The following is a 24,723-nucleotide window of genomic DNA, read 5'->3' on the forward strand; positions in this document are numbered from 1 at the left end:
TGTTCGGTTGTTCAACATGCTTGCTGTTAATACTGTCAGTCTTGGTGGTAACTATCTTAAAGCCAATGCACTTTAATGAGATTGTATTTCAGTAAATAAAATGGAAGTTAATTGTTGGGCCGTAGGACAGGTTCATCCATTTATATATCAAACTTTTATAAATCACTGTTAGTCTGTGCTCTAATGCACCAACGTCACTTCTGGCGTTTCTCTGCTTCTATATATTTACATTTCTTATGGAATAATTTGGATATTAAGATTAGAAAAAGATCAATCTTTTTTGATAAATGGTTTAATAGAAACATTTGTTGCTGATCTATTCAACTCTACTGGTGATTTATTATCTTATGAAAGCTTTATGAATATCCATCATTGTCCTGTTTCATTTAAAGAATTTAACTCTGTTATTAAGGCAATTCCTGATGGATTAATATGTCTAATGAAAGCTTCCCTTACCCATGAGTCATGCACAAAACAACTTTCACAGTTATTTTTGGGAGGTGTCTCGCTTTTAAGTAAAGATTGTAATAATAAATGTATTCGTCAACTTTTTCAATCTCGAAACTCAATTTCTGCAAAAGGAAAATTTTTTTGGAGTTCTAAAATAGATAACATTAAATGGAGGAAAACATGGTTATTACCATATAAATATTGTATACTGAATAAAGTGAAAGAAGTGCACTTCAAAATTTTGCATAATATATACCCTTGTAATGCAGTTTTATCTAAATTTTGTGATGTAGCTGATATATGTACCTTTTGTAAAAAAGAAAGTGAAGATATTTGTCACTTATTTTTCTCATGTAATGTTTCTTCACTTTTCTGGAAAGATTTGAGTCTCTATTGTTTTTCTAAACTTAACATGAATGGTGTTTTCTACATTAAGGATATTGTTTGTTTTTTTTGAAAACCAAAACAAATCTTTAGAATCAACTGTTAACTTTCTTATCCTCGTGGCAAAGTTCTATTTTCACAAACAAAGATTTCTTAAGAAAATACCTACTTTTATAGAGTTCTTATGTGTAGTAGAACATTTAATTAAATCACTGAGAGTAATTGATAACAAAAAACGTTTTTTCTCTTTTTTCTTTTTTTTTCTCGTACCCTCTTTTCTTTACTTACTATATTTATGCCTATTTTTTTTCTTTCTATTCTCATATATCTGTTCAATTAATGTTGGATATATTGTTGATACATTTTATGTAATGTACACATAGTTGTCTTTGATTGTTATCATCTTTGAATTTGCAATAAAAAAAATATATATAAAGGGTGTCTGCATTTAGCAGACACCCTTATCAAGAGTGACTTACATTTTTATTTCAATTTATACAACTGAGCAATTGAGGGTTAAGGGCTTTGCTCAGAGGCCCAGCAGTGGAGCCTTGGTGGACGTGAGATTCGAACTCACAATCTTCCGATCAGTAGTCCCAACACCCTAACCACTAAGTTTTTTAAAGCTGATATGAATACGTTTTAAAACCAACACGGAAAGAAATATTGCGTATTTAAGTGTGAGCTTTTTGGGAAGCATTTGAGATTCGTATCATTACACTGATCATTTTTTGTTTGTTTACTTGATATGTTTGTACTTTGTTACTGTTCTGTAATAACTTATGACTTGTGTATATTGTTATGATGCATGTATGTACTGTATTATTTTATGTTTTTATATTTTATGTTTTAAATAATACTATTGTTTATATACCGGTGACTGGTCATCTTTCTTTTTCCATTTCTTTTCTCACCCTAAAACGAATCTTTACATTTGTAATAAAATAATGTGTAATTTGGATTTCTTATAAGTAAAAAACAGAATAAAAATGCAATAGTTATACTTCAATATTTTGTAAAATAACAGTATTCATCACAACACAAAAATAGAGAAATGCCATATCTTGTGTTGAATATTAAATGTTATTACAGGAGTGAAAAGTGTGTTTATTTTATAATTTTTGTGGACTAACAGTTGTTACTTTAAAATTGAGTTGAAGTTTTAAATGTTGTCCGCTGTGTGATTCGTACCGAAAACTCTCGGCAGCGGGACTTAAATTTTTCTTAAAATAAATTTTTTTCGCGAATTGGAGCTGGTTTTTCTGAGAAATATGATAATAAAGAGAAGATTTTCAGTAGCATTGGCAACTTGTCCTTTATATTTGCTATCGAAAAACCGCGTCAGTTAAACATTACAGTAAATAACTCGTGATGGACACTAGATGTCTCTGTGTTCGCAGTTTAGTACTTTTGTAACATACATAAAAACCAGCGCTTAATTTAAGGCTCGCTAACCTGAGCAGACTTTCCGTTATATGTAGTTTAGGTATACTTATATACGGCTTATATTTAACTTAGAACCCATGGCCTTCGATAGCTCAGTTGGTAGAGCGGAGGACTGTAGCGGATTATACATAGAGATCCTTAGGTCGCTGGTTCGAATCCGGCTCGAAGGAACCTTTTCCTTTTGGTCATGTGTAGTACATTATAAATGACCTGTGATGCTTTTGTGTTACACCACAGGAAAAAGGAAATAAAAGTAAACTTTAGTACTAAATTATACATACATACATACACACACACAATATATATATATATATATATATATATATATATATATATACATATATATATATATATATATATATAGGGTGGATGTTTGTAAAAGCCAAATTTACACAAAATACACAATAGCCAATCAGAAAATAGCACTATTGTATATGTGTAAGATTTAATGCAACAACCAATAAAAAAAAAGCATATCTTGTAATTGTTCAGCATCAAACCACTGGAGCTGCGAGCATCACTTTGAGCACAGAGTAAGTCATGATCTCCTGTTGTAATGTAACAACAAATTCACAAATTGAGTGTCTGTAACTTAGCCAACAGTTTTACAGCCTGTTCACTGACAAAACTTGCTCAGAACATGTAGTCTAGGCCAGTGGTTCTCAAACTGGGGGCCCAGAGATGGTGCCAGGGGGCCCCGGTTCACTGAGAACACCTGCTCAGAACAAGCAGGCTTGGTTTTAGTGCTTCCACAATATATTGCTGATGCAGAGAGGGTATTTTCAATGGTCGATTTAAACAAAACCTCAACATGAAAAAGCTTGTCTCTGGATGGGACATTGTCCTCAATCATGATCCTAAAAATGGCTGGGTTTGAGCTAAACTTTTACAAATGATAAAGGAGTCCAAAAAGGCAACAAACACTTACAATAAACAACACCAGTCATAATGTCTGTCGGTCTCTCTGTCTCTCTGTCTCTCACACACCACACACCACACACACACACACACACACACACACACACACACACACACACACACACACACACACACACACACACACACACACACACACACACACACACACACAAACACACAAATTAATAAATAAAAATTGAGATGTCACTCTTGCCTGTCTTCAAAATTTGAGAGCCCAGTGAGTTTATATGATTCATTTTAGGGACAAGGTCAGAGAGGTTAGATAGAACAAAGCTATATAGAACAAACTATAGCTACATAGAACAAAGACATAGCTAAGGACTTAGTAAGTTAGTCCTAGCCACAAAAAGTGCATCTGTGCAACCTGGTGCAAACAGTGCAGGACAAGACAAAAAGACAGAGTGCAAACAAAAAATACAAGACAACACACAAAAGATATTACACAAACTACAATGCACAAAAGACAATAAACAGAAACAGCACTGACCAGTGTAAATACAGTATGTTCATGCAATATTGTGTGTGCAGAAATACTGGAATGAATGTGCAAAACAGCAATCAACTGTAATGTGAGACAGCATGTGCAAAGAGCAAAAAAACAGTGTGCAAAACAGCATGTAAACAGTTTGATGGATATATATATTAGAAGTGTGTGTAGTTGGTGTAGGTCTGTGCAGTCCATACAGTTGATGTGTGTGTGTTGTGCTCAGTACAGTTCAGTTAATTTATTAAGGAGTCTGATGGATTGTGGAAAGAAACTCTTACAAAGTCTGGTTCGGGGATGCCTGAATGTACAGAGGAGGAAGAGTGGTTATATTGGTAGAAGGATATTGGAGATGGAGCTGCCAGGTAAGAGGTTAAGAGGAATGCCAAAAAGGAGATATATGGATGTGTTGAAAGAGGATGTCAATTGAAAAGGAAGTTAATTGGTGTGAGTAGAGGACGCCAAGGATAGAGTTAGGTGGAAACAGATGATACAGGGAAATGCTGAAAGTAGTAGTAGAAGAAGAAGGTAATTCATTACTTGTGATTTTATATCGAAATATTCATTCTTCCTCTATAGATACATCTATATATTATGCCTCAAATTATGGCTATACAAAAATAAAATAAAAAAAATCCTCTTTTGGGAGGATGATCAATATTTTTTTTAAAGAAAAGTACAAATGAAAATTATAGGTACCAGTTGAAGTTTCATCTATTTATGGAAACTAAATAATATTCATTAGTTTAAATTCCAGCAGCGAACACCTAAAGTAAATGACTCATCTCACAGGTCAAAGCTTTATTTTCAATCTTTAAATCATTGAGAAAACACAAAAAATGCTGAATGCAACACACATATATATATATATATACACACACACACACACACACACACACACACACACACACACACACACACACACACACACACACACACACACACACACATATATATTTCACAGCATTTCACTTTCACTATTATTTTTTTAGACATAAAAATAAAACCTGTAATTTTCCTCAGACTCCAAGAAGTTTCTTGGCCATGTAACCAGGCATACTGTAGAGGAAGAGGGCCACGATGGCAAGCAGGAGCAGAGCCAGTACAATTTTTAACACAAGCCACTTGTATTGATTGCAGATAAAATAGCGGATTGCTTTCAGTGGGGTAATGAACCACAGGAATGTGGTGTCTGGACGGCTGTTGAGACAAAAGAGTAACATAATCTTTATGTTTCGAACAAATTTTGACCAAAAACAAAATAAGTTATGCATGAACCATTTTGGGAAGCTTTACTGCTTTACATAGTGTTCCATAGAGCACTAGAGTGCTACTACTTTAATAACCAAACTGTAATAATTTTAGCAGAACTTTTTGGACCCAAACCACATATCTGCTTTACAAACTGATGGCAAACAGAAAGCCAAATGGTCAAGCTATAAACAATCATCATCTTACTGTATATGGCATGTAAATTTATTTTGAATAGACAACTTAAACTTCAGTTTCAAAAACTGACAAAAATCTTATCAGTTTCAGTATTGTTTAAATGATATTCTGATGTCTGATATTCTGATATTTGTGTTCAGGCACAGATTACAAACTAATATAACATTACTTTGAAGGATATGCCCTATATAGCACATGCAAAGCTTGACCTGGCCTCACTAGCTTCATAAATCTTAGTTTATAGATACAGATAAGATCACCAACTTTTGAGTTCAGCTTAGAGTGAGATATATAGATTATATATATATATTAGATTAGATATATATATATTGGGGGGCGGGCGCTGTGATTATGGGGAGGGGCTTATGGAGGGGCGTGGCTTGATGATACAAACGCAAAATTCTTGCATTAGTAGACGTGTAGTAAGTATATATTAATTGTCAAAGTATTTGGTATCTGTAAAAAAAATCTTGGGAGATTTGCATTACATTTCATATAAACTGAATGCGTGAGAGTTGGCAGCCTTGTTTGTACTGTTTATTTTTATGATGAAGTTATGTAAAATAACTGCTCAGTGCTGCAAAACAAACATCTCTGCTAATGCTAACTTAATTCTATATAAACTATATAACAGAAAAGGCCTATTAGTTACTAGCCTAAACCGGACGGAGACACGGAGCGCCCTGTAACTCACTGACCTGCCTGAGTTCACAATTCACACGGTGCAGATGAGAGGGAGAACGGCTGACTACACAGTTTATGGGAATACATTGTGTATTTCCCTCACAATTGTCACAAAAAAACTCACTACACTGTCTGGTCTCTCTGCGCGTTGTTTTGCGAGATCATGCGGCGCGATTTTTTCCCCCTCACTGCTGCACGAGTCTGCGTGAGAATATGGGGGTGTGACGTGGAGCGTGAGATTTGGGTCATTTGCATGAGTTGGCAACCCTGTAAGAATGTAAATGGTAACGTGGTTTATTGTTACATTGTGTATGGAACAGTTACAAAAATAAGAGCTAATTTCTTGAAGACAGATGTATGGGCTTTGAAGAAAATGTCCAGAAATAAGTACATTGGTGGAGTTTATTTATTTTTGTCACACAAACAACAGATATATTACCTTACACAGAGGAAATACAAATTGAACAGAAATATGAACAATCAAGATGGAGTGCTAATGTGGAGTCATTACAAAACCTTATGTAACATCAACCCAAGTGGTGCAAACCAGTAACAGCTAAGATATGTACTATTTTACCACAAAGATAAGTCATACTGATGACTTGCAAATGTTTGTTTCAACATGAATGCTTCTAATTTCAGATTTCTTCTGTCAAGTAAAATTTCTAACTTTCCTAGGCAATAATGCAAACCTATGTTTCTCTACAGAAAATATGATACTGATTTCCCCTTATATTCTCTTTAAACAATGAACTATTTTAAGATTTCCATGACAAATCAAGCTATATATTGTTATATTTAAATTGAAGCTCTGTCCTGTATGTTGGACCCACTTTCCATACAGAACCAAATTTTGAGCATTAAAACACTGGAAGAATTTAAATATGAAAAGCTCATCTATAGTTAAGTTTAAATAGTATGTGCCTTAACAGTTTTTATGTCTCATATATGTTTTAATACTCAACAAGTTTACTAATGATGTTAGTGTAGATTGAACAATTGGAACCCGACCTCTTTGAGTTGCTTTAAAATCTTCCTCAATATGGTAAATCTTTTGACATAGTCACTGCATACATTTGCCAAAAACATTTACTAACATTGCACTAAAGATTCATGTCTTGTGGACACCAATTCTCAAATACACATACATATAAAAGCATTATACCTTTTTTCTATTAGCAAAACATATGCTAAAGCAAAGAAAATCTCTTAAAAGCAATCACATAAAGGTAATAAATGTCTTAAATGTAATCACATGAAAATATGGAAATATGGTGTTAATCAAACAACATGCAAACACCTTTTTTTGTGTTCAAAGCTCATATATTACTACTGCTTAAATAGCTTGAAGCCGCTTCATCTAGTATGATGTAAAATAAGTTGTTAAGAATAATAAAACTGCCATTTAGGCACCAAGGAGCTTTTTCACCATATACCCAGGCATACTGTAAAGGAATAAGCCCAGCATTGCTAACAACAGCAAAGCCACCACTATTTTGATGATCAGCCATTTGTAGTTGTTGCAGACGAGATATCGGATTGCTTTGAGCGGACTGATGAACCACAGGAATGTTGTGTCAGGTCGACTGTAGAACAAAAAAGATTAGTCAGCAAATGTTCGACGGTTAAGAAACATTAAGAAAAATAAGAAAAGCAAAATAGTGTGAACTTGAATTTATAGTAAAATGTGGCAGTATAATGCAACTAATATTTAGAAACATAGGTCTTATGTGGCATGATCATTTTTTTCTATTTGCATGAATCCTTGTTATTTTTATATTGAGCTCATTTCTGAATTTGTATAAAAAAGTGAAATAACTGCAATATTTCCACAAGAGAACCAAAGATGAAGCATTAATGATATTGTCAGTTTGTCAGATATTGTCTGTAAATTAGCATTTATGGCATATTATTTTCTGTGGGACAGAAAATCAGAAAAATATCAGGTTTTATATGATGGTTATAGTTACACTATAACCATTATTTTTAGCACACTTACCATGCAAAGGAGGGTGATACAAATCCAGACTTTGAATGCTGAACCGGTCATTTCCTAAGTGTCTCTGAAGATGCTTGTATTTATTTCCAGCGTTAAAAAAATTACATTTTCTATTTTTTATGTCATTTTTAAATTAATATTTGTCTACCATAATGTTTAGCACGATCTTTTATTTGCACCATTTTATTTCATCTTTTGCTCTTTGAGGGGAATATCCTTCTGTGTCTGTAAACACTGTTTCCGTGCGTTTGGAGCACAAATTTTTTTGGAGCACAAATGTTTATCAAAGGAATCCATGCAGGAAAAAACAAGATCTATGCCTCCTACATTTTATGTCCTGTACAGCACCTTACCCAGGCAGCAAACCTTGAATGTAGAAGACTTCGATGTCTAGAGTGTTTGCTTAATGTTTAATAAGGCTTCACATATTGTACATAACCTAAGAAAATGTTCTCTGTCTTTGTACAGTGAAGTTGTTGAAGTTTTATTTTTTAATTTCTGTATGTATTTGTCTTGTTGTCTGTTTCATTTAATTTCCAAGAAATATAAAAAGCCTATGAGATGATATTCACTGGCTTAATATTTCCTATAAGAATCAAATCCTTTATACATGAAATCTTCTATACATGAAAAACTCATACCAAAATCTTTCTCAAAAATTACTTGCCGTATTGTATATATCAGAGAAAAATAGACAGAAATATGCATTTCTGACAGTTTTATCAGCTCTTACTTGGGTTTCTCTAGAGGCTCTGGCTCATTGCGTCCTTCACCAACAGGACTTTTTTCAGCTTCTTCACCTGTCATAAGATGGAGCTCTGCCTCTACTTTGCCCTAAAAGATGGATAAACTGTCACTGAATGTTCATGAGGAAAAAAACTGCCATCAAATATGTACTTTTTACACTTTATGTATTGAGAATTGTGTAGGCTTTATGTACCGTGATTTCCATTTCATCATTTTCATCCCTGGCTATAAATGGCCACCAGCCCTTGATTCTTTTCTGCTTGAAGATGTTGACCATTGGCATATCTTGTTCGTTAAGTACCATGTCAAGGGTACACTGTTTTGCAGTTTTTGCACCACGAGGAAATCTGTTCAAATCTAGTTCAATTGCACCTGAATGGGAAACCGAAATACTCATGTAAAAACATAATAGTTATTCATTAGTGATGAAAAACTTGAATCATTAAATATGCTTATTAAAGTCAGAAAGTGCATTAGCAAAACAACTGAATATCTCACCCAGGAAATCATCTGCAGAAAAATGATCTGCATCCCAGACTTGCAGATTCAGACGGGCAGGGATCTTGTACTCAGTCTCGTCCCAGGAAAACATGGATTCCTTCTTTGAGATGACAATTTTCTCCTCAGCCATTAAATAGTCAAAGGGGTAAATGAAGCGCCAGTTGAAGTTTCCTTCCCCTGTTAGAGAGTGGTAATGGACATCTGTGTCTTGCTTGTCTTCTTGTTGACCTTTAAGCCATCTGAGAAGCACAAAGGTTGAACTTTACATGGACATAACCAGCAAAAATGCTCATGTTAAATGGTGATTATAATTAAAACAAAGCCATTTTACCCTCTCACAAAAATATCACTGGACTTTTCTCCTGTGAATATATCATCATCTTCCAGGACAACCTCATCTGTATTCCAAATGATTACCCTAAGTTCAAACCTATCATAAAGAAAATGACACCACAGTTATACTTCAATCATGTATAACATGACATTCATTTCTAACTTTTAAATGTGGATTATATAAGCCAAAAATAGTGTTTATAAAAAGACAATACTTCTTTGGTTTGCGTGGTGAGATATCAACAGCAGGTCCAGGTGCAGCCATGTCTTTTGGGAACAAGTCCACCCACATTTCGATTCTCCCCTAAACAAGAAAATAAGTCAAACAGATAGTGGAGCAAGACTCTTAACCTTAAGTCAAGCAAGTGGTCTGATGCAATTCATTCACAGAATAATTATTCTAGAATTTCAGGCACTGTAATTATTTTCAGAGACATGCCACTGACCTGCTCAATCCCAGGTTTATCAGGGTTCAGAAGAGGTCTTGTTTCTACATGCTCAGGGACAAGTTTGCAGCCCACTCGTGGAATGTCCTCCCAGTGATTAAGAACCGCTAAAGCAAGGTGATCATCTGTCTGCTTCTTGAGCCCTGTAAGAATCGATCCTCATTAAATAGCAGTAAACAGTATTTTCAAATGTCACCTACATACCACAGTGTAAGAAGTCACATGGTTTGAGAGTTCATAATTTCACAGTTTTATAAGTTGCCGTTGATACTGGATGCAGAGCAAACTTTCTAACTGTTCTTATTTTCAGCTTCTGTGCCAAGTAGTACTTCTGCTCAACTGCACCTGGTTACATTGTGTTCACAACCTGGTTACAACCTGTTTACCTGGTTGATGTGCTGTCAACTTTAAATTTCTAGATCTCTACATGGAAGATACCAAAATCAATATCCTGATATTTTTAAAAATTCCTGTAGAAATTTGGTCACTGTTTACGCAGAATTGGATAAATCATCTGTTACATATTGTTCTATGAACATGGGATAGCTGCCAACAAACTCGCATCTTCCTCTGGAACCACTTCAACAAGCTCCTACAGGATCAGCAGTGGTTCTCAAATGACAAAATACACTCGAAGTTTAATCACAGTTCTGCATGTAACTAGCTCTCTATTTCAACTCTCTATCTGCCAGTGGTTGGAAATAACAACTGGATAGCATATGCCTATATGTCAGAAAATACCATATAACTGACTGGAATTTTAAAAAGTTGTATTATGTTTAAGAGCCCGGTGAGATGGTTGAGACAACCACAAGGCTGAGACAACCACCAGTGTGCTTGTGTTTTCTGGTGATAGATATAACTAACTTCCAAAGTACACAATAATCTCCAGCCAGTGAGAGGAGACCATTTTTTGCAGAAAAGCCTTGTGTTTAAAGAAAGGCAGACTACAAGTCACTCTTGTTGAAATTAGATTGTATACACCTATTGTGACAGTAGGAGGGAAAAAATGTGTATGATGTAAGGAGAAGAAATAAAAAGTTGGATGTATGAGCAGCATTTAATTAATATCATGCACATAACTTTCTCATAGAATACATGTGATGAGAATATGCATCAGGAGGCCTTAAAATCAACATGCATATACTCCAGGTGATATTCACCACCCCTAGTGGTTATCAGGCATTAATATAGAATAAAGATAAAACAGATTAATAAGCAATAAAATAAGCAATCTCCCGTTACATAAAGGCAGACAACTTTGCCTTATTTTGTAAAATAGGCATATACCGTTTTCATCCTCAATTTCAGTTGGGCCTGTATAAACTCTGTTTGCCACTTTCACTCTTCCTCCAGGGCCATACTGGGGTGGATCTAATTTGCCATCCTTGCACAGTTTTGCTAGGATGTGTGTTGGCTTCATTGGGTCTCTCCAAACATTGTAACCATAACTACCGAACACAAATGGATAAAATTAGTAAAGACAAAAAAAAAAACTGCAGAAATTTCTTGGATGATTGACTAAATATTGTCTCTGTAATATGTACAGTGTTAGGCTAGGGTGATTTGTACATATATTTCCTGGCAGGAAAGCACATACATTGCATAGCTCGAAGAGATTCCACATGTAGCCCTGTGCTTGCTGTAATAACGGTTCTCCAAATCAATTTTTGTCTCTCCAATCAAGTCATCAGTGCCAACCAAATCCCAGTCATAGACAGACACGGTAAGAGTAGAGTCCATAGGGAATGTCGCCTCAATGTCAAATGATCTAGGAGGATTAGGGAGATAGATTTTTGTTAACAACATATGTTCCATCACATTTATATCTAGCCAAATGCAGAAACAAATATTAAAATTATTTATTTATTTGTATTTTTTTTTTTAAATAGGCTTGGTTCTTCTCTATCAACATTAACTTTCTATAAACCTACTTTCCGAAGACAGGATTAAGTTGTTTAGAGATGTAGTTTTCTTTGTCTTTAACCTCTGACTTTCCCAGTTTAATTGCAATGTATGGATCTGCTTTACCATTTATATCTGCAGGGTGTAGATCAGTAGCCTGTGAAAAAATTAGTTTAGTTAGTTTCGATTTTACACATAAATTAGACATCTTACTATACATATGTTCTCTTATATCTGGTGTTTTTTGAACATACCCTTAAGACATAGACACGAACTAAAACATTGACTGGGTCATTGTGTGGAATGTTCTGAAAAGTGCTAATGTTGGAATCAGTTCCCATTTCTCTATACAGCTCATCTGACACTTTGTACATACACAAGGAGCCCTGCAAAACAAAACAAAACAATACAAAACAAAACACTGACACTTATATCTAATAGAAATACAGCAAAGACTATTTCCTGTTATTTCTTTGATTGGATTTACCTTGAATTTGCCAACAAGTCTGTCCTCATCCATTACAGTATCATCATCATCACCACTCTTTCCTCTGTAAAGATTAAAAGTGTGCAGCCAGTCTTCAAAGCTATCAAATTCACTCTCTAACTCTCTGTTGAACACCTGTTGGAAAGAAAAAACAGATATACAGTCCACAATTATTTACGATAATTGTGAGCGCAAACTGTCACTGAAATAACTTTCCTATTTATCAAACAAATCAAAACAGTAAATGCTAATAAGAATGTTTACCTTTAGTTCCTCAATTTTAGGCTTTTTCTTTTCAGGTGAGCCCTCCCCTGGGGCGGATTTGTTCTTATCCTTGGCTTTTCCTTTTTTCTTCTTGTTTCCTTTAACATTAGATTCAGGTTTGATATCTGTTCATGGGTGGGCAAGGGGAAGGAGACCAGAGTGCTTACACACTTAAGAATTCTTCATGCAATACTATAGCATCTATCCTCAACATATTATCCTAGAAATAGAAAATTTACTAGCCTGCACATTATAAAAAATGCAAATATCTGACAATAAACTATAAACAATAAAGACTATAACTGGACAACATATATTTATTACTGATAAAACTAGTAATCTATAAGTTGACATGTCACACCTGATTTATATTTCAAATTAAAAGTTTAATTTTCATACCACTACTACTACTACTACTACTACTACTACTACTACTACTACTACTACTACTACTACTACTACTACTAGTATATATTAATAATAATAATAATAATAATAATAATAATAATAATAATAATAATAATAAAAATTTCAGCTGTTCAGAATAGGTTTATATAGGTTTATAATATGTAGTTTCATACCCCCACTCACTTTTCAGAGTTGAACAGATTTATTTTTTGCTATTCTGTGCCATGAGGCATTGTGCTGTATTTACCTGCCCCATCTGCATCCATGTCCTCTCTGTCCTCTGCCTCTGCCTTTTCAGCTTCTTGTGCTTTTAGGATCTTTATAGTAAGACGCATGTCACTTATGTTAACATTATAATTGTAAATTCATGTTAATTAATAAAGACAATAAAGATCTGAGGTAGATCAGCTACAAGTTTTTTTTTAGAAGACTTTTAAATCTGTCTCTTACTTCCATGAGGGTTTCAATTGATGCAAAGTATTTGGACCACCAATCCAGCATACTCTCATCTAGTTGTTCTTCTTCAGCCTCTTCCCCTTTCTTCCTCTTCTTTTTTCCCTTGCCTTCCTTGTCATCATCAGGCTATAATTATGAGGACATTATGTATTTTCCATTACAGAAGAAGAATTCCATTTACATAAGTTACAGTTTAAAGTTTTAATTTTAATCAAGTTAAAAGTTCATTCAGTGCCTGAATGTCTTTATAGAACAAAATGAAAATGCATGTCATCTGAGCAAGACCTAAAACCATATAAAGTGGTATATTCTTACCATATCAACCTTAACGACTGCATCGGATGCCTGTTGGGGTTAAATGAAAATTATTGCATTTGTTATTTAACGTTAATGCCTCCTGTTTTCAGAATAAACATGTTTGGGAGAAATTAAAAACAGAAGTGCTTGTATGGGGTACATACTGAGTCAAGTTTGACCATTGTTTCCATCTTCTTCACAGCAGGTTCGGGTTCAGTGTGAATCACAATTTCCTCTGTAGCCCAAAAACAGAAGGTTTTTTTTAATTTATTTTGATTTATCTTTAACTTTTAAGCACTCATTTAAACAGAATGCTAATTGTTCCACTTTAATTGCCATTTCTTGCTATTATGGTGAAAGTATTTCTTAACAGCTATCTATTTAAAAGAATGAGATTGCTTTTATATCAAGCAAAGGTTATAGTCTAGACCAACCATGTCCAGTACTTATCCACAAAGGGCCGGTGTGGGTGCAGGTTTTCATACCAACCATGCAGAAGCCACACCGGAGTCTACAAAAAGCCAAGAACAACTGATTAAACAGGTGGAATCAGGTGTGGCATCTGCATGGTTGGAATGAAAACCTGCACCCACACTGGCTCTTCGTGGATAAGATTGGACATGACTGGTCTAGCTTGTTGTTCGTTTGTTCCTTAGTCAAAGATTTAACAATATAATTTTAATCCAACTTTGATTGTATACCCACCCATAGCTGACCAATTGTTGACACTCTTGTCTGGCGGCCTGTAGATGAATTTGCGCAATGTGGTGACTGCGTGGGTGCCAACCAGTGTATAACGGCCAAAAGCTCTGCAGTCCACAACTCGAATATTCAGAGGAGGATGAAGAAGCTCATTCTCTGGCAGGTCCTAGTAATAAATGAATAAATTACAACACAAATAAATAATAAATAGTATTAAATTATATTCTAAGTTTTCTGGTTGTGATATTATTATGGTTATAATGTTATTTTCTTGAAATAATGGATGTTATTTCTTAAAGTGTAATAATACAGAAGAGGGTTCTCAAATCTAGTGATGGAGACATTGCCCTGAAACTTCTTCTAAAACACATGATCTGACTTACAGATGTCTTAATGTTCAGCTAAAGAGTTAGACAGGTGCATTGGGAAAAATTTTTTTTTAGGACACTTCCCCCCAGGACTGGAGTACCCTCTCATGTAAGCAAGTCATTTTTAATTAATACAAGTTTGATCCAGTTTGAAATTCGAATGACTGTTGAAACCCACCACTTCAAACCATTTGACCAGCGTGCTAAAATTGGGATTTTTGTTGTAATTAGGAATGAGAGCTGACTGTATCCCCTTTCCAGCACATTCTATGTCTACCCGTGGTCTGTCAACTTGGGCAAGGTTTACTCTCTTCAGGTCCCTCAGACCCCAGAATAAAATCTGCCGAAAAATTAATTCATATTATTAGTGTGTTCACTTTGAAATACAATGCTTTTATAGCATGATGTTCGCTTGCATGTAGAAAATAGCTTTTCACCTCAATACGATATTTGCTCAGGACTGGTCTAATGCCAATGGGGACGGGCAGAATCGGACCACGATCCATATCTGTGGGTCCGTCTATGGGGGGGAGATCAGCCTTTCCACCTGGTCCAATCTAAATTATTTGTTGACAATTGTATTATTTTAATTATCTTCCGTTGTTTCCGTTGTATTAGTACAATCTTATACATCTGCCAGGTATATCAATATACTCTTATCACCTGCAGTAGTTCAAAAGCTGCAAGCAGTTCTCCAGCAGTGCAGTTTCCACGGTACACCTGGTAATACTCTAGCTGAGGAGGGAATCGTGGTGGCCCGTAATGCTCATCTGACATCTTAGTTATTGGCTTTGCAAATATCCTCCCCATGAAATCAGCTTTACCCTACAAATGTATCAAAATGTACCTTGTCAGCATTGACTTGTTTTTGAGCATGCTAACAGAATGCAAAAGCATATCATTGCTTACCATACTGTCTTGGTCATATATCTCGATGACAATAATTGGAGGGTCATCCCTCAGCTCACTAGCCTCACCATATAATTCAACATTGTCAAATACAAGAAGTTGATCCCATGTGGGGCAAAGGGTCTCATTCACTATCTGATAGAAGAGATTCACATGATTTTATTTCAGTGGGCTGAATAGATTAATTTTTTAAGTTAAAGGTAAACATGTATTATTGTAAATTAGAGAGTCTTACCTCTGTGACCTGGCTGTGAGTTGAAAAAAAGACTCTGGCAAAGGGGTCTGAAAGACCTGTGCTATCTGCAGCAAACAGGCTCCTTGCTTGGTACATGTGTACTCTCAGCTGGAAAATTTGCTTCACTGTTAGAAGCAATTTCAAATAGTTAGGTGATAGACACAATTGCATTTGAGTAAACTGTAATCTATATTTTTTAACCAAATAAATTCTGTTTACTGGTGTAGATCAAGCTGATTGGTGGTGTTGAATGCATTCCTGGGCCTTTGACAGCCTTGTTTTCCTCAAATCCATTTGGTAATCCATTCAGGAAGTCTTTGCGGTGCTTGTTTAAACCCAGCCAGAGGTAAATTTCAGTCTTTGCTTGGACAGTCCAGCCTGCTGATCCAAAGCCTTTTTTACCTGGGAGCTAGAGAAATTGGCAGAGAATCATTATATATAAATCATTTTTAAAAATGTGATACAGAAAGATTTATTTAAAATCTAGTCTGAGTTCTTGTATATGTGATAAACAAATTGTTTACAGAATTGAATCCAACCTTTAAAAAAATGGTCTTGACTTTTGCACAGTCTTTCCCAATCTCCTCCTCTACATTAGAGAAAAGGAGGTCTTTGGAGGGCACTCTAGCATATGCAATGCGTTTTCCATTGCTGACCATCCATATGTAAACATCTGGAACACTGTGTTGAGGCTGCAGTAAAATTGATTTTACATATTGTATTATTTTCCTATTTCAGACTATAAAATAACATTAATAATTTGTCAATATCACCTCATCAGACAAGAATCTCAGTTTCTGAAGAAAGTTTTGTGCCAATTTGACTTTATCCTTTACAGTTTTTCTTTTCACTTGAGATCGCATCGTCTTTGCTTGTTGTGCCATCATTTCCTAAAGAGATTATCCAACAGTTTTGTAAAACATACAAAAATAAATATAAACCATATTTGACATTTTGGATCTTTTGAGTACCGTACCAGCTCCCACATGCATAATTTCAGCTTTTCTCTATCCAACTTTGTGATCCCTGTCGGGTTTTGGTCCTTGTTTGCCAGTGTTAGAAATTTGCTAGAAGAGAGTTATTAAGTTATTTTAGTTTCTGAATATATGTAACACCATGTAATGTTGAGAAAAGTATATTTTACGTATGCAGTATATTTTGTTAAATCAGGGGTGCCAAATAGTGTTCAGTGCTGGCTGGCACAATTTGTTGATTTCCCTTCTCTAATTCCCCTTTTAAGCTGGTATTTATATGTTGCATTGAATCAGTTCTATGTGGCGGAAAATGTCCAAACTGTTTTCTACTCCAGCCATCCAGGATAATATTTGGGAAATCCAGCCCCAGAGTGTGTGTGGGAACATTTTTCCAACCTGCAGCCATTACTCAGTTCTTCTAGAACTCCTCTGAGCCTTCGCTCAGGAAAAGCCTTCTCCGTTTTAATAATCTCATGAACATCATTCAATCCTTCTTCCTTTAAATAATAATAGAATTAGTTTTAGACATCTAATCATCAATTGTGATGCAATATTTAAAAATGTCATTGAAATATTTAAAATATATAACCTACCAACTTATCTGCAATGTGGTCTATTATGTTGGCATTGTATAGCCTTCTCCTCTGGTCTTGCCACCAGCTCTTAATATAAATACAGGGCTTTCTCTCAAAATATGGAAGGTGAAAGTAGTTCCTGTGGAATGAATGAGTAAAAAATGACCAAAAATAACAGACAGTGCAGTGTGATATAGTTTGGTAGAGATATTCACATACCTATCAGTGATGACTGGTTTCATTGGTGGAGTGGTGGACACTGATGCCAGTTCTCCATCATCATCCACCTCTTCATCACTGGAGGCTTGGATGAGTTCGGACGCTTCATCACCTTCTCCTTTCTTCGACCTCTTTGATCTTGGTTTGGCAGGCATATCAACATCACTGCCATAATTTCCTTGTTGAAAGTAGACAACAAATTAACCTTATGCTTTTGGCATTTTTTTTTGTATAAATATACTGTAAAATGGCAAATGGAGAATTTCCTTTACCTATTGTAACTTCAAAGTTAATGGGCTTGTCACCAATCTTTCTGTCAATCATTGTTGCTTCTAGAAATGCTCCAAACAAGAAAAATTCATCAATTTTTCCAGTGGCATTCTAGATTTAGGGACACAAAATAGATAAATGTATTACAGAATTACATTGAAAATATAAATTGGAAACCAATGTTTTAATAAAATAAAATGAATTTTACTAGCAATTCTCTGAAAACCACATTTATAACAAATGTGAGTTGTAAGTTCCAAATCAAGCATCTTTGACTTAAAGAGCAACAGCATTGTGAACTGTTTACAGAAAAAAACATCAAATAATGATTACAGTTACAACTGGTACCTTTATATCATATAAAGTGTTGTACTGTTTATACTATTATTGTTGTAATAATATAATTAAATGCTTAGCACATTTAATGTTAACACTTATGCAAAGTGCACTATCCTACTATGGTAAACATTGTCTCACTACGAAAGGTGTTCTAAATTAATAATGTAGAAAAAGAAAAAGAAGGGCATCGATAATTCACAGTAAATGCCCAGTAATGTTCTTTCCTATCTTTGGATCAGTTACCTCTGAAATGTTGGGTACTCCTTCCACTTGGACTTCAGGAGAGCACATTATCTCTGGAGAGGATGTGTCCAGAATCTCCACAGCCAAGCTGATCAGCAGACGGGCCCGAAATGAAACTCCCTCTCCCAGTCCCTCATTCAGATCCTGATACTCATCCATAATGGTGTAGCTTCTAAGTGAACCATACATGTTCACCCAGGCAGGCCCCAGGGTTGGGAGAAAGCCTGGCAAGTAAAGGATGACCCAATAAATTTGAATCCATTACAAATAAGAATACAATAGTAAAATATTGGCTCAAAATATGACCTGAAATATTCACCTTTATCTCCATCGTTTGAGATTTTTCGTAGGTCAATGAAATGTGTTCCAATAGCCACATCATTCACTTTGTCTGCATCCCGGATTTGAACCTTCATGCGTTTACACAGTGGTGGAAATTGTTCAGTGAAAATGACCTGCTCATTCCAGATTGGTTCATAGCAGCTTTTCTGGATAGAGGTTTTTCCCTACACATCACAAGAAAGAGGCCATAAATTTAAATGCCACACTAATGTGCCAGTGCAGACAAATGAATGTTAACCAGATACAAAAACTCACCTTTTGACCAGCAAATAGCACCTGAACATATGGGTCCACCAGGTCTTTATTCTCACCAATAAATGCCTTTTTCACATTGGCCATAATGCTGGTGTTCATCTTAGGTAAGCCTTCAGCTCTGTAGATTTTTATATAGAATCGAGCCCATTGACGGTCAGCTGGAACACCTTCTGGCAACAGAAGATTTCTACAAAATGGATTACATATAAATTAAATGTCTTTTTTTCTACTAATATAGGCAATTTTTCCATGAAAAAGTAGATGTTTCCTGTACCCCTCGATGTCATCTTCGTCAGTTTCATTGGCCTTGTGTGGAGTTTTGATGTTGTCACCTTTTGTAACCACAGCAATGTCACATTTTACATAGCCTTTGCACCCTGCAGTGATGTCATCCGGATCGCATAAAATGGCCCATTTGTGGTAGAACTGGTGGTCTGTGAAGGAGGGAGCTTTTTATTTCTTCTCTTGGAAAAGAGATTGTTCAATCTGCTACAAGTACACTATAAGAAATGCTTTTACTCTCACTGTAAACTAAAATCATCAGTATAGGCAAAATAAAAGAGGCATGTGCTTGTTACCAGGCTGTGAATAAACAGTTCCCACATCCATCTTGAAGGCACCAACCACTGTTCCACTTCGCAGAAGATTTTTAGAATGGATAACCTATAAATAATTTACATCACGGTGAAGAAAGGCTATATTTCTATGCTTGAAAAGGCTAATTAAACACTTTCTTGAGTAGCTTTAAAAGAAAACTTACTGACACCCTCAGAATCTTGTCAAACATGACATCAGGAGGAACATGGAACTCGAAGACAAAGTACTAAAATATATACAGATCAGTATATTAGTATATAAACAACTTTTATAGAAACCATTAAATGTTGTATTTAGAAGCCAACAAAGAGAGTTTTCGAGAGGTTCCTCCAAAATTTGTTGATATACCTGGTAATCAACATTACCTCATTGTAGTAAGGGCAGTTGGTTGACTCCTTCATTGAAGTGTACTTTTTCTCATCACCAATTTCAACACAAACCACTGGATCCATGTTCAATCCCACAAGCTGTCGGGCCTCAATAACTGTAATGCTCACCTAAAGTGGATTAATGCAAAATTAAGGTAAAATTTCCATTACATGATATTTAGGATCGAAGATTTAGTATTCAATGATTTGTAGTGTCATTCACTTTCAGTTGACATTTATTTACACATTTACATTTTTTAAGTTATCTTAATTCATTTAAATGTGTCAATTTAAATTTGGCACCAAAGTTGATTTAATTGGGTGATAATAAAATGATAGATATGAGTGCTATTTAACATACTTGGAAATCCATCAGTCTTCCACAGCTTGGTTCAATTTTGATGTCAGGTTTTGATCTGAAGTAAAATAAATAATGTAAAATAATGTGCATTTTTGACACTTCACCATATTAATGAAATGTAGAATATTTTGTGGTTAGATGCATGCTCACCTTTTGTTAGATACATTAGTTGTTACAGCAGTAACAGAGGCCAGTGAAATAGTGTCAGGGTCTGGTCCTTTGCCAAACCTTCTGTCCAAGTCCTCTGTCTCCAAGATGGCTGGCTCATCTGAGAATAACAACAGATAGTGAAAATGATTTAGTTTACTGCATTTGGTTTACTTGTGAGGTTACATTGTCATTTGTAAAGTGAAGTGAAAACAATCCCAAAGAAGCAATCTATAATGACTGATCGAATGAAATGAAATGGAACAATATAGCTCTTACCTTTCCCATCATCCTTAGAGCCTCGGGACTTTCCACGCTTCATGTTTGAGAAATATGTTATTTTTCACTTCTGTGAACCAGAGAGGAGAAATGTGGAAGTTAGACCATTAGGTACTCCTTAATATCAATATACAATAATAAATTAGGGGAAACCAGAAACCTGTGCCAAACTTATGCTAACATGAGGAGAACTCAGCACAAACAGTAATCCCAGTATAGGATTGAACTGGGGATCCTGGTAATGTTAGTAAACATGTCACCCTTAGAACATACATATGTACTGTATACATTTGAATAGTTAGCAGATTCTTGTATGTCTGGAGAAACCTTCCTTGTAGAACAATAAAACAGATTCTTTCAGATTGGATTTCCAAGGATGAGGATTTCAAAAGCTAAGAACCATTAACTACCCAAAGAACTCTTAAAAAATTACTATAAAGGTTTCTCTAACTTTTAAGTATCTGAAAGTTTCATCTCAGTGCATGACTTTGCACACAATCTTGTGATTAGTTACTAAGTTATTTACTGGAATATATCCTCACCCATTAACACATGAACATAAATCTGTACATGTGCACATGTGTAAGCTGTAAACTGTATTTGTCACTTCTGATTATCACTGAAAAAGAGCGGCAGTACTGTAGCTTTTTATCCCATATTTAATTTACACCCACTTTTCTACCCAACCATCTCAGGTATTGTTGCACATCAAACGTAGTATCTTGTGATAATTTGGCCTCAAGGGGTGTTTTAATATTTAAAATGGATGACCTAATTCCATCAACAAGGTCGGGATTGCATTTCAAAAACCTGAAGTTGTAATAATCTACATTATTACATTAATTAATTGTACGTTGGTCTACACTGGCTAAAAGAATAGATAAGAAATGAAAAATGATAAAGACCAAGCAAAGCAAAACAGTTTAAATGCAAAACTAAGTAAAACTTTTTATGTAAACTTTGGCAGAATCATTTTGTAGTTTGTATAGAAAACAAATTCCAGACATAGCTATATAACAAAACTGGCAGTTATCATAAAAGTAGGGATAAACGTTCATCTGTAGTTGTTCTGTTTCTCCATAAACAAAGGTGCTCCTTTCTTCAGGAGTGTGTAATTACAGAGCAATCTGTTAGCACTTCTAATTTACACATACAAAGCACTTAGGATTAATTCAATGATAAGTTCTCAGATACTTTATTATTTTCTCAAAAGAATTATTTCTAAAAATAAACAACAGTTTAATATAAAAGAGATAGGTTGATTTTAACAAAATTGCGACTAGAAACTGTCCTATCTGTATATTCTTTAATGTCCCACTTTAAAGACATCATCTTGCCAGAAGGTTAGGATTAGAACAAATGTAATCAGTGTATTCGGCTTCATTCAAAAATAGTACAGTTTTTATATACAAAGTTTACATACCATAAAATAGAACAGATCTTCAGTTCTTCAGAGCTTCTGCATCCAGAAGAAACTCCAATGTTTAATGTGACCCCAAACAAGTTGTTTTACATAGTCAAAACCAACATTCACTTGACAGAAACAAAAAAGGCCCCAAAAGCAAAGTAAGCCAAAAGAGTTTGGTTTGGTTCAAGGCTGGAGTTGGGCAAGAGAGATGTGATATACCAATTAATAGTGTATGAGAGCTGAACCTGAGACACTAGTAACTAGAACTAGCTCCCATTGAGAGTCATTACTCCGGGTTACTAATGATTAGGTATGCTATAAAAATGCAGCATAATGCAGAACAATATTCCAAACAGATTTTACTAAATAAAATTTCAGTTAACTCTATTTTGCAACTGTAAAATTTAAAAGATTTAAGGTCTTATCATATACCATGCTTATTGTCTTGCTTATTGTCTCAAATGAGATATGTGAAACTTTGTCTATGTGTTACAATGATGTAATAGACAAGTTGTTGTCTTTTATAATGGCCACTGTATTATTTTTTATGGACAAAATAATCTAGCACCCTAGCAAGCTAGCCAAACTTCGTGTTAATTAAAAATGTATACAATCTTCACAACTGGTGAAATACCTCTGCACAACAATGAATGGCTCATTTATTGTAATGGAAACGTGCTCACATTTTCTTTTTTCAAAACAATGGCAAACTATCTGCTACTTTAATTATTCAGCATACATTGTTTCAGTTGGGATGTGGGACCTTTGTCCACCCAAATTGGAGTCATGTGTTACTCAACAATACAAGATTAATAGCCTCTATTCAGGTCTTTAGTAGACTAATACTAATTGAAAACAGGAACTGCATGCCATCTTCCAAAACTTGGTTTTATGAAATTACTGAGCTATTGTTACAACATAATTCTCTTTTTTGGCTGAAGGTTGAAACAATGAAAGGGCTGACAGTCTTCACACTGAGCTTCTCATTCTGTAGAAATGTTTAAAATGCTGTAAAGTTATTATTATTATCTATAATAATTCTTTTGGATTTCATTCACTTTTTGAAGATAGCTTTCAGTACAAATTATTAGTATTTTTTAAATCCAGCTACAGCAAGTCTCATTAATAAACCATACTATTTGTAAACTAGATGCTGTGTTCTAATGTTGCCTGTATCCAATTAAGTGTTACCTTTAATTTTTAATGAATGCTCATCATTGCTGCAGGTTTGATCTTCATTAGACAAGCATAATAGTCACATTAACAGGGAAACAATAATTCATTAAATTGAAGAACATAGTAAAAGGTGTTAGGGTTATTTGGAGCTAATATGACATTCATGACATGTCCTTTACAATGACCTGAAGGAACACATCTAAAATCAAACTTAACATGAATGCAAGATCATTTAAAAACTATTAAGCTGAACTAGCGAGTAACAAACATTTCTCTATATTATGTTTAACTTTATTTGAGTAGCTGAGTTTTACTTTTTCTATGTTCATTTGGTTTCTTTGGTACTGAATCTAGTGTCTTGATATAGCTAGGTTTAAATGCCTGATACTCCTGCTGACACAACATTAACAACCTAGCTGAGAGATCCTGCCTTTAATTACAAGGTTGCGAGCAATGCATGGACAGAAGCATGCTACTGTAGTCTCCTGTACTGCTTAAATGAAGGTCACTTTCATTCAACACAATTATTGCCAGTCCAACATTTCACAATGTTATCTATGGACATTACCTGTGTGAAAAATCTCAATAGACGCTCATAGATATCAGAACTGATTTGTTTTTCAGGTGAAATATACATGAACTGATACTGTATGTGAGCTCATGACATATTCTGCATATGGCATAGCTCTCATACTTAATGAGAACAAATAATTATTTTGGCATAATATATTAGATAAAGTCATCGTCAGTATGCTGAATCTGAAACTTGGTAAACAAATGTGTTTTTTGTCAGACCTACCAATAGTAAGGGGTTAATTGATGACTGCATGAACAACAATTCTACAGAATGGCACCTTTTGCAGTGTCATCCAGGGTGAAGCAGAGCATGACTTGATACCGGCTTTGCAATCTTATCAGGGCACTGTCAAAAGCCCTTTTCTTGGCCGTAGACACGTAATCCTGCTCTCTTTGTGCTTCAGTGCCTCTTTGGCTGTTTCATCTGACTGTAATGCAATATGGCATCTCAGTACTGGGAGTTTCTGCGTGGTATGCTGGCCAGCAGCAAGTCCATCATCACTCTTTATTCAGGGGTAAATCCAAACTTATAATGAGATGAAAGCCATTTTTGCATTATAATCAATTTATAATCTATGTCAAATGTTTATTTTAAAAGCTTGACAGCAAATATGTTCCTTAAATAAAAGGTTTCATACAATGCAAACAGTGTTATCCAGCGGTAGAGTAAGAATGTTGGTCACAATAAAATTGTTAAAATA

General features: G+C 34.9%; 1 protein-coding gene and 1 non-coding gene across 2 annotated transcripts; one reads left to right on the forward strand and one right to left on the reverse strand.

Moving 5' to 3' along the window:
- The first annotated feature begins 2,361 nt into the window (after positions 1-2,361).
- On the forward strand, positions 2,362-2,450 carry trnay-gua. Its single transcript is given in 2 exon segments — positions 2,362-2,398; positions 2,415-2,450. It is a non-coding gene; the product is annotated as a tRNA-Tyr (tRNA).
- A 3,789-nt stretch (positions 2,451-6,239) lies between these two features.
- LOC113659321 (otoferlin) lies at positions 6,240-20,965 on the reverse strand. Its single transcript, XM_027172026.2, has 41 exons — positions 20,863-20,965; positions 20,587-20,704; positions 20,437-20,491; positions 20,073-20,204; positions 19,871-19,933; positions 19,689-19,773; positions 19,385-19,544; positions 19,111-19,297; positions 18,833-19,019; positions 18,514-18,737; positions 17,934-18,042; positions 17,662-17,839; positions 17,461-17,581; positions 17,264-17,364; positions 16,870-16,960; positions 16,667-16,783; positions 16,433-16,585; positions 16,113-16,302; positions 15,894-16,018; positions 15,659-15,793; positions 15,413-15,574; positions 15,187-15,306; positions 14,928-15,089; positions 14,385-14,547; positions 13,844-13,914; positions 13,698-13,727; positions 13,377-13,508; positions 13,174-13,243; positions 12,519-12,643; positions 12,255-12,389; positions 12,022-12,153; positions 11,797-11,924; positions 11,463-11,633; positions 11,153-11,313; positions 9,863-10,005; positions 9,632-9,720; positions 9,415-9,513; positions 9,081-9,322; positions 8,776-8,954; positions 8,569-8,669; positions 6,240-7,422 (listed from the first exon to the last, which is right to left on the reverse strand). The coding sequence occupies exons 1-41, from the start codon at positions 20,903-20,905 to the stop codon at positions 7,242-7,244; spliced, it is 5,370 nt and encodes a 1,789-aa protein (XP_027027827.2). The 5' UTR covers positions 20,906-20,965; the 3' UTR covers positions 6,240-7,241.
- Positions 20,966-24,723: the final 3,758 nt, after the last annotated feature.

Source organism: Tachysurus fulvidraco, chromosome 12 (genome assembly GCF_022655615.1).
Source record: "Tachysurus fulvidraco isolate hzauxx_2018 chromosome 12, HZAU_PFXX_2.0, whole genome shotgun sequence".
Taxonomy (NCBI): domain Eukaryota; kingdom Metazoa; phylum Chordata; class Actinopteri; order Siluriformes; family Bagridae; genus Tachysurus; species Tachysurus fulvidraco.

Bases quoted from the DNA above. Each gene is read 5' to 3' on its own strand.
- LOC113659321 (XM_027172026.2), bottom strand. From the start codon at position 20,905: ATGAAGCGTGGAAAGTCCCGAGGCTCTAAGGATGATGGGAAAG. The intron at 18,738-18,832 runs GTGAATATTTCA...TTTACTTGCCAG, and splicing joins CTCAAACGATGGAGATAAAG to GCTTTCTCCCAACCCTGGGG. The intron at 13,915-14,384 runs GTGGGTATACAA...TTTGGGCTACAG, and splicing joins CAACAATTGGTCAGCTATGG to AGGAAATTGTGATTCACACT.